The sequence below is a fragment of the Ruditapes philippinarum genome, unplaced genomic scaffold (assembly GCF_026571515.1).
Source record: "Ruditapes philippinarum isolate M1 unplaced genomic scaffold, ASM2657151v2 ctg16296_1_1_1_1, whole genome shotgun sequence".
Classification (NCBI taxonomy): Eukaryota; Metazoa; Mollusca; class Bivalvia; order Venerida; family Veneridae; genus Ruditapes; species Ruditapes philippinarum.
This window is the reverse complement of record NW_026864769.1, coordinates 8407-19195: the sequence shown is the minus strand read 5'-3', so window position 1 is coordinate 19195 and position 10789 is coordinate 8407. Positions and strand designations below refer to the sequence as shown.

At 29.8% G+C, this 10789-nt stretch overlaps 2 protein-coding genes across 2 annotated transcripts; one reads left to right on the top strand and one right to left on the bottom strand.

The window, feature by feature from the left end:
• Window positions 1–766: 766 nt before the first annotated feature.
• Window positions 767–3188, top strand: LOC132726744 (uncharacterized; the record flags this gene model as incomplete). Its single annotated transcript, XM_060712099.1, is given in 4 exon segments — window positions 767–846; window positions 1147–1249; window positions 1670–1706; window positions 1956–3188. Coding segments are annotated over 4 exon segments (379 nt in total), but the record flags the coding sequence as incomplete, so codon positions are not given.
• Window positions 3189–3981: 793 nt separating this feature from the next.
• On the bottom strand, window positions 3982–9292 carry LOC132726743 (L-threonine ammonia-lyase-like). The gene is made up of 3 exons (XM_060712098.1): window positions 9146–9292; window positions 7863–8211; window positions 3982–7173 (listed from the first exon to the last, which is right to left on the bottom strand). The coding sequence occupies exons 1-3, from the start codon at window positions 9272–9274 to the stop codon at window positions 6677–6679; spliced, it is 975 nt and encodes a 324-aa protein (XP_060568081.1). The 5' UTR covers window positions 9275–9292; the 3' UTR covers window positions 3982–6676.
• Between the last annotated feature and the right edge of the window lie 1497 nt (window positions 9293–10789).

Sequence of the window (10789 nt, the reverse complement as noted above, 5' to 3'; positions counted from 1 at the left end):
GTAAATAAAATAAAATTTACTTTGAATTGTGGAGTATTGTTTTTTAGGAAGTACAAAAAAAGGTTTGATAGGAATTGTAAATTATTTTATCAGTATGTAAATCTTGTGGAAGATATTGTACAGAATGATATTGTACAGCTGTTGGATATTGATGGTCACATGATAATATTACCATCTCTCATCTACTTTTGAGAAACTTATTGTATTCAATCAAATAATTTCAACTATATTGTAATGGAAAGATTTTTGTCGTGTAATATTCATTTTTAAGCAATTTTATTATGTTACATTGTATATAGTTTCAAATGCTGGCTTTCATTAACTAAATGTACATTTTAACAAATGATTTATGATGTGATATAAATGTATATATAATAATATTTTGATCAGTTTTTTATACTGATGGTTTAATCAAGTATAATTTTGCATCCATTTTATCATATAGGGAATAAAAATGTGAAATACTTGTTCACATGCTTATGTAAAATTTGTTCACAAATTATCTGTTGTCTTTCATTATCCATTTCTTCTTTTAATAATTGACATTTTTTGCATGCTATAAAGTTGGATAAATGTTTACAGCCATATATAGATCTAAAGTAAGCAATGCAGAGCTGTTATGGCAATCCTATTAAGGTTCTTTACTTTATTGGTAACTTTTTATAGTCATGATAAGAATTTTAATAATTTACTTATAGCATATAGACCTATTACAATATACTGATGTATTAAATGTATTGATTGAAATATGTTTATAAATATGTAGGCAAACATTTAGAATTCCACGTATGAGAACTGCAGATATTGTGAAGAAAGAAATAACAGATCTAGAAAATCTTCTTAAAGGTATTTTATGTTTGTTAACTGATATATGCCTTTTAATGTTGACTAGTGTTGATGTCTGTGTCCAAATTTTGGTTAAATTTTTTGTGCAGTAAAATATTTTTTACTCTCACTTGTTTATTTCTATAAGGATTTATTTTTAACATATGTTCCTAATTATAACCCGCATACTACATGTTTATGAAAAGGCTCTCTATAGCACTCATATTTCCAGATTTATCTTCCCTTTATAATTAAAATTTTTCTTAGAAATGTTATATTTTATTCCTTGAGGGATTTACTTTAAACTTTGTTCCATTTCAGGTGTAGGGAACAAGGATAGTAACTGTTCAATGGTTAATTATCAATCAGAAATAATCAGCTTTCAGAATTTGCTCAATGATACATTGGAAATGGTGCCAGAAAGGTAGATTTGATTTACTTCTTTATTGTAAACCATATCTGTCAGCATAGAACAATTTATTATTATGAAAGTTTGAAATGTGAAAGTCAGTCTATAATTATATCAGGCTATGTAAAATCTTTATATTTTGATTACTTGACGGTTAATGTTTCTTGTTATATAGGCATACAATCCTTTTTGTCATTGAAAGTTGAATAAATCTTAGGAAAATTTTAAAACTTCAATTCACTTAATAATTGCAAGAAATATCATTCATGATGATTAGAGCTATACAATTCACTGGGAACAAATTTAGCTTGTATTTTCCCATTTTCTTACATTGGTTGTGTTACACCAAGTGGTTTTGTTACACCAAGTTTATGCTTTTATGGGGTACATGCACATTGTAGGCTATGGTTTTGTATAAAATTCTCTCATTTTCAGATTGAAGAATCCTCCACCCGAGTCACCAAAGGACAGGGTATGGTTTTGATAAATACAATTTATAGTCCTTAAATAAAATATGCTGGAACTGAAATACTCTGAAAACTGGAATCAAAACCTGGAATCAAAACTGTTTTGAACAAATTTCTTATCCATAGCATATGTAAAATGTATTTTGTTTCATACTTTTTTCATTTCTGAAGTTAGTAAATTCATAAGTTTATCACTTTCAGTGCTTTTTTTATTATTTTATAGTTATGTTCATGTTGTATTTTCTATACTACAGTTTGGGTTACACAAGATGGTAGCTGAACATGATATTATCATACAGAACATTGAACAACGTGTACAGGAATGTAGACAGGAACTAGCAGTCATAGAGCAGGAGGCCGGCATCGATACAGCTAGACAACATTTCCGAGATAGATCCAACTCTGTATTGTGATAACTCAACAGAAATAAAGCTCTAACTATTATATAGTAAAATGAAGATATAAAGATAATTTAGAGAATCTCAGCACAAGGATAAACATCAGGACTTCTCAAATGTAGGAAATCATGAACCAGTATCAGAAAATGTTCAGTATCAGTTTTGGAAAGTTAGAAAATGATTGATGAATAATGAGTTAAAGTTATATGTATAATAAGTATAGACAGTAACAAAAATTGAGCAAAAATTTCAACTCTTTGGTAAACTGGGTATTTTTCTTCTTTTTTATTGCTAGGGAATTAGTTTTTGAAGCCTGTTATATTAAGAAATTATTAGAACCTTGCCTGGATAAATACATGGTAGAATAAATTAAGAGTTTCGTACAATTACATTGTAGAAAAGATTAGAATTAGACAACCTTTACATTGTGGCTATTGTTGTTTGTGTGTTTTAAACTTTATTGTGTATGATTAGAAAAGCTGCTTGGATGCTACATATGCTTTCTAATTGCAAGTCTAGAATACTCATAATTATGTAATATGGGAGGCTGTTTACTTTTACTAGCTTACCTCGGCACAAATGCCCTGCATTCACCACTGTCATCATAATCATAATAGGTAGCTAGCTGTCAATAAATTTTGTCTCATCAAAAATTTGGTAACTTTTGTTGAATTATTTGACCATTAAGGTTGTAATGTATCACAGAAGTGTTATCTTTTTGGTCAGGGAAACAAACAACTTCAGCAGTGTATGTGCCATAATTGTCTTATTTTCATTTTACACACACATGTACATTTCATAAACTTAGATAATTTTATATTTTTAATAAGCACATTTTATTTAGGGCAGCCAAGCACATTAGAGTTAGGACAGCCAAAAACATTAGAATAAGGGCAGATAGGCACATCAGAATTATGACAAATAAGCACATTTAAATTATGACAATCACATTAGAATTAAGACAAGGACATAAGAATTATGACAGGCAAGCACATCAGAATTAGCACAGACAAACACATTAGAATACTGACAGACAAGCACATCAGAATTATGACAGACATTCACATATGAATTAAGACAAGCACATCAGAATTATGAGACATGAATTAAGACAAGCACATCAGAATTAGAACAGACAAGCACATTAGGATTAGGACAGACAAGGACATTAGAATTTTGACAGATAAGTACATGAGAATTATGACAATTACATTATATTTAAAACAGACAAACGCATAAGAATTAGGACAGACAAGCATATCTGAATTAGGACAGACATGCATTAGAATTAGGACAATCACATTATATTTATGACAGACAAGAGCATTAGAATTAGGACAGACAAACATTTCTGTCAGACTGGGATATGTTTATCCTCCTACTTTAAGATATAACTCAGATTTTTCTCAAACATAAACTTCTGTTTATATGTACAATAGTTTACTCTTGTAACTAGACAGAAGTTGATATTGATCAATGAATGAACTATGGCAGGTTTCCATTGACTCAATAGTATGCTTTTACTGTAAATTTAACAAATATCATCCAATATTACAGAAGTATTAATTTGATGTTTAATTTCAGTTTTTCATCTGAATAATGATAGATTGTGTTTGAGTATGTAAATTAACATTATAAAACTCGTGCTAAAGCCAATTCCAGTCATATTCCAAATGTAACACAGTTTTGTTTATAATTTTACCAGTGGTAATTGTAGTGACTATAAACATACATGTATCTTTCAATCAGAAATAAATATCTAGATGTAATGATCTTTCAGTGAAAATGGAAGCATGTTAACATCTATTTAAGGCTTACAGATAATTTTAGACAGCAGATTAATTTTGGCTAGAATAGAACAAAACACGCAGTTATAGTTTTATTCTGTTTATTTATGATGATAGTGAATTAAGATTACAGGAATACAAATATGTGTAAAGGTTAGATAGAATTTGTTTGTTTTTTTCATTGACAGTTATTGTAAGTAATTGACGTATGTATGAGTAATCAACAATGCAATTATCCAGTAGAACCGTGATGTTTTTAGGTAGACATTGCTTCAGATGATGTATTAAGTTGTTAAAGTGCTTAAGTTAAATAATGATTTGAAAACATGTGAACAATATAAAAGGAATGTATAGGGAAAAAAAAGGAAAAATGTATTAATGGTTAAAACTTCTTATTAAAGAATTTAAAGTATTCTAATTAGATTAACCATGAGAGTGTACTGTTTTGTCAATGTTGTCAGGTATGAATGCAATGCTAAAAATTTACAAGATACATTTAAGATTACATATCATTTCAATACATTGATTTATAACAGATTTTTTATAAAAATATATAACCAAGGGTATCATAAAATTTTGTTGTGTTGGTAAAAAATGATATTTTGCGGGGAATTTTATCCCGAGGCAGGAGATCGGGAGACATTGGACCAAAATTGTGGGCATGTATGTCACCTGGAAATAGGTCATGACATTATAGTATTATAAAGTTGAGAGTTCCCTTGATGATCTTGTTTATCATATTTTGAATTTTCTTTTTTTTAACAGAATATACATTTACATGTTTATACAATTATGTTAACATTTATCCCTTCTTTTAATATAATTGATGGAATATAAATAAACTAAATACATGTACAGGAAAAACAAAATCATATCCATGTACACATGTTGGAGAATCAAAGTTGTATTTTCCTTGTTAAGTATATATATTTTGCTAATATTTTTTATATCGTTTTATATTGTTAAGAAACCGTAATATTTTTTATATTGTTTTATATTGTTAAGAAACCGTAACAGTTTTTTGTTGTCAGTTTCAATTTAGAATGTGATAAATGGCTAGAGAAGTAAAAGTATTTCATAAACACAATTCTTTCTTTATATTTGCAACATTATACCTACAGCAGTGTTGCATAAATACAATGTTTACATTGTATACAAATATATTCTAATATTTCATAAGTATAATTTTTTTTTAATTTCTAGTTATTCATATGACCTAGCAATACAAACATGTTCCAACTTTAATTAATTTGAACACAATAATAAAGCACCCTTTGATTATAAAAATATCTGCAGAGGTGTTCCATAAATGAACTGTAAGTACCAAACTTTTTTTTCTTGTGAACAATATATGAAAACAAATACACAAAAGTTTATAACAATGATACAAAACTGTCTTAATTAACCAGACTATATCCTGATGTATATCTTAACAACACACCATGCAATTACTTAAAAAAAAAAATTAAAGTTCAAGATGCTGTTTCATATGGCTGAATATAAAAGCATGTGTCAATTATTGCACCTTCTTTAGTACTTATTGTTAGTCATGTTTCCTCATCTGCCATATACATGTACTGTATAGAATGAACTATGATAAATATCAGTGGTATGGAAACAAGATTACTAAGAAATAGATTAGATAATGACTAGTTTCATAATGAGAAAAACAATAATCTAAAAAAGAGGTATTCAAAACTTTGACTAAAGTGACTTGGAAACAAAAATAAAATATAAAAAATATCTTAAGGAATAGTAACCTTTGATTCTAATAGCTAAAAACTGTGTTTTAAAAAATATTGATGACTAGAGCTTTATTTAGCTATTTAGATTTAAACTGAAGAAAAAGAAATTGAAAATTATGTACAACAATAAAATATGTATGACAATAAATATAACAAGAGCCACCACCTAAAGGGGGCCAAACTCGACTTTTTCTTATTTCTAAAGTCAAACACATCAGAGGAAGAATATTTACTATAGTAAAGAGTACTCTTACAAAAGCATAATTTTTGTAACAAATAAAATTCAAATACATATTAAAGGTCGAGGTCTCATTTTAATTCATCATCATTTTATGTGTTCTTTTGTCCAAGAAGGAATTAAATCTATAAATAAATAACAAAATAACTTCAATTTAAGCAAATTTCTATAATTTAATTGACATTGACAGTCAAGGTCAAATAAAGATAAAGGTCATGTCAGAATCATTCAACATGTCCATTTTGTCATTAGTGTTATTTTGTCCAAGTATGAATCAAATCTGTAAGTAAATAAATAAAGATAATTTGACCATGACATAACTGTTCTTTTGTTAATCCATGATAAATTAAAAAGTTATGACCAACAGTAGCAAAATTTACTTACTTGACTTTAAGTGTCAAGGTCAAATTAAGGTCAAGTTCAATTAAATTTCCAGAGATTTATGTGCACAAGTATGAAGATAATACATTCATTAATCAATCATAGCCAAAAAAATGAAATAAATGAAATTACAATGATTTGACTAAGGCCAAGGTCAATAATAGCAAATTGTAATTTATGAACAATATTTGGTGAGATTTACAACAATATGTTAAAAAGATTAATGAAACTGTAGAATGCTTGGTTTTTGGCCGACGGTAAAATATTTTAACATATTTTTAAATGCAGCTTAAAAGTTTCTGGATGGGAACGACAACCTGACTGTAGCAATTGCTCAAAAAAAAAAGCTAATAAATGATGAATAAAATAAACTCTTGAGCAAATAATTTTGTACATCTAAATCAATCATCTGTTTTAAAAGTACAATCAGGGTACTCTGCCCTGCAATATTTCCACTAATTTGGATGTGTCAATATTACCACCAGAGATAACACAGACAATATTGCCTTTCCCAGCCTGGCCTGCCAGTGCTGCTGCTACTGAGCTTGCCCCAGCACCTTCAGATATCACATGATTCTTCTCAGCTAGAAGCTTTATAGCATCAGCTATTTCTCTAAGGCTTACAACTAATGAACCACTTAAAAGATTTTTAACCATTGGCCACATTTCCTCTAGAACAGACTTGCTTCCTATACCATCTACAAATGTTGGTGTGTACGTACACGAGACAGGTTTACCTGCCTTCAATGATGCTGATAATGGTGCTGCTGTCTCGACTTCACTGGCAAACACTTTGCAACTTGGTTTAACATGACGTAAAGCAGAGGCAATTCCACAACTTAATCCACCCCCACCATATGGTACTATTACAGCATCTACATCTGGGAGATCTTCATATATCTCCACACCAGCTGTTCCATTACCTACAAGAGAATAATAAACTTCTTTGAACCTCAAAATTTAATACAAATTTATACTTGCACATGTTTATTATATAAGCTCATGAAAGAGAAAATGTTTTTTCCAGATTTATATATTGTGAAAATAAGTCTTTCAGTAGTTAACAATCACCCTTTCTAGCTGATTGAATAATCTGACACTTGATGTGAAATGTATCAGCTGAATTATTGTCATACATTTGTCCATCTTTTAATTTGGAAAACTAAAGGGATATCAGTATCAAAATTTGAGCTACCAACAGTATACATTTGTATTGCCTAGTATAACACTGTAAGCAAGCAAGCCTTGTTTTTAGTTCCATCAGGTTATGGACAGATATACAAGGTTCAATCTTTATGTTGTCTTTTTTAAATATGTATCAAACCTCTTTCAGTGATGCATCAAATTCATAACAACATATCCAGTCATCAAAACACTTAAGATAGAATGATACTGTAAGGATAAGCTTATACAAACTAGTATTTGTATTGTGCAACAATAAAGCTAGAAAATTTATTTTAACCATAAGTAGACAATGACTACATTCTTATAATGATTATTGAATATAGTCTGAATTTTGTTTTGTCCATCCAATCATTATGAATTTCCCCTATTTATGTTGCTGTAATTGTTGTAACTGTTTATATAGGATATGATCTCTATAATATATTACCTGCTATCACTGTATGATCTGACACAGGGTGTATGAACTTGCCTCCCATTCCATCACATCTGTGTGCCTTCATTATCTCCCACCAATCATCAAATGTTACCTTGTGAATTCTTCCACCCAAACCTTGCACAGAATTGACTTTAGCAGATGGGGCATGATCAGGCATGAACACATCACATGGGACACCAAACTTCTGTGTACAATAGGCTAGTCCTTGTGCAAAATTGCCAGCACTAGCTGTGTATACTCCTTCCCTCAGCTGACTTTTTTCTATGCAAGCAATTGCATTACATGCTCCTCTCAATTTAAAACATCCTATTGGTTGGAGGTTCTCTAACTTTAGATAAATCTGTCAAATAAAAAAAACCTTTGATAAAAGAAAATGTTTATGCACATGATAATTTTTTTCATACTTTAAATTATTATAAATTACAAAAAACAAAGCAAGAAAAAAAACAACAAGCTAATTAAAAGTGGTTAATTATAGAAATAGTTCATAAATACATGAAAAGGAAGAGTAGAAATTTGTAAAATAAAAGGTATTCTTTAGTATACTGCAGCAGGAGTTATCTCAATAATTGTTATATTAGCAATAGAGATGACAAATTTTTCAAAGTTTTTACTAGATACATAATTATAAGGAAAATCTATGTTCCTTGGGGCGGGGTCAATTTGACCCAAGAGCTATAATTTGAACAATTTTTGTTGAGGTTTGCCAGACAATATTTCATTCTAAATAAGATATTACCCTTGCAGTTTTCAACAATATATCTATTCTAAAAAGTGGCCAGTATTAAAAAAAAAAAGAGTAAAACCTCATATTCAGGGACAGATAACTCAAAAAGTTAGACAGTGAGGGCCATTTTTTATTTCATCAAAATGTTTCAATCTTGATTTTCTTTAATCATGCAAAGTTTAAGGACATTTTCACAGCTAGTTTAAATTTTCCTTCTTATAATCAATCACTGTAATTTCGATTGTGGGTTACATTTACCTTAATTACTAATAAAAGTAATGTATAATCCATAAGGAAATCCAAGTTCAATCATAATCTTTCTTTGGCTGATTGTTCTTTCAATATTCTGAATTTCTTTGATGGGTTTGTCCACCATCCATTTTTGGGAATGTCCAATTTCACTTTTTAAAGAAATTAATCAGCAAACAGAATAGAACCTGGCCAGACTGCATGAATGTGATTGCTGCCCTGATTTTTTATGGTGGCATTAAGATTTATCACTTTGGTTCCAGAGGGATTAGGGTTAAATGAAACTAATTATCCTTACTTTTCCATGTGGCCAATCAATATTTAATGGCAACAGTGGTATCCTTAATACATGCCCTTCAATATTTGTCCGTGCTTCTTCAATTTCTTTATAAGGAATAAAATCTGGTAAGTTCTCAATTGCTGACATGATTGTGCTGTAAAAAATATTAATGAGCTGCCGCCATGACAAAACCAACATAATGGGTTTTGCGACCAGCATGGATCCAGACCAGCCTGCGCTTCCGCACAGTCTGATCAGGATCCATGCTGTTCGCTGTCAGTTTCTCTACTTGTTATAGAGTTTGTAAGCGAACAGCATGGATCTTGATCAGACTGCGCGGATGCGCAGGCTGGTCTGGATCTATGCTGATCGCAAACGCACTATTGTTGGTTTTGTTGTGACGCGGCTCATTTATAACAGGTAAAAAACAAAAACCTTTTCAAATTAACTGCCTTTCAGTCTCTATTTTTGCATTTTCAAAAACACTAACTAAGGTGACAGTTAAATTATACTTCCATTAGAAGTCCTAAACTATGAACACATTAATGATTATTTAAAATCAAACCTTACTTGGTCCCCATAGTATATGAATTATAATTATATAGATCTAATTAAGTTTGTAAATGCTTTTTTAATTGAAATCTGACATAACTTGTATGCTGTTGACCTTGTTATCAGGTTATCATAACGAGGTCAAGAGGCCATAAAATTTATATTATTGTAATATTTATATGCTAATATATACTAGCTAATAACATGAGACAATATAAGACAATAGCCTCATCTATTTTAGGAACTTGATAGTGGAATAAGAGCAGGTCCTAAAACAAGAGCTCTCATTAACCCTTTCGCTGCCAGAGGGTTATTTATTTATTGATCACCTATTTGCCAGAAGGTTTTCTAAGAAATTACTATATTATTAATATAATAATTATTATTTGTTATTAATATTATAATAATTATATAATTATTTTTATTATTATTATTATAGAAACGGCAAAAGCAGTCTATATAGCAAATACGCCGAAAATAATAGGGACGGCATATGCTGTCCCTATGGCAGTGAAAGGGTTAAGATGCACACTCAACTGTAATTAAGCACATGTACTTGCCTGAAAGTGGGAATGATGGTCAATAATAGAAAGGTCTTGATTAATTTAATCTACTCCAAGAATCTTATCCAAAGAATTGTTATGGTCAAGTTTAAGGCATACACATGAACTCTCTCACTTTCAGGGGGAGACTCCCACTTCCTGCAGCCATACTTTCAAAGATATTTCTTAAAATAAGGGGTATAAATCACAAATTAAAGAAATCTACCTCTTATTTGTATCAGAACTTTCTTCTTTGTTTATTGCAAATTCTAAAATCTCCCTCTTTTTGAAAAAAAGCTCCCACTTGATCATCAAAAAAGCATATGTTAAGGACAGATGTTATGTCTAAAGTTAATCCATTTATAAATAGAAAATAGAAATAAGATGGCCCTAATTTTGCTCACCTGAAAAAAACAACTCTTTTTTAAAATGACAAGGTACAGGTAATATTGTACAATTATTAAGCGAAAGCAGATACAAAATCATAATCTTAAACTGATATCATAAAGTTTATATTTGTATCTGAAATAGTCTATGTATAAAAATTTTACTCTGGTTGTTTTGCTTC

What these genes read in the sequence shown, in the direction of transcription:
- LOC132726743 (XM_060712098.1), bottom strand. Translation starts at nt 9,274, where the DNA reads ATGTCAGCAATTGAGAACTTACCAGATTTTATTCCTTATAAAGAAATT. An exon ending in TTGATTGGCCACATGGAAAA is followed by an intron (nt 8,212 to 9,145) that starts GTAAGGATAATT and finishes TTTATTTGACAG; the next exon opens with ATTTATCTAAAGTTAGAGAA. An exon ending in AGATCATACAGTGATAGCAG is followed by an intron (nt 7,174 to 7,862) that starts GTAATATATTAT and finishes ATTCTCTTGTAG; the next exon opens with GTAATGGAACAGCTGGTGTG.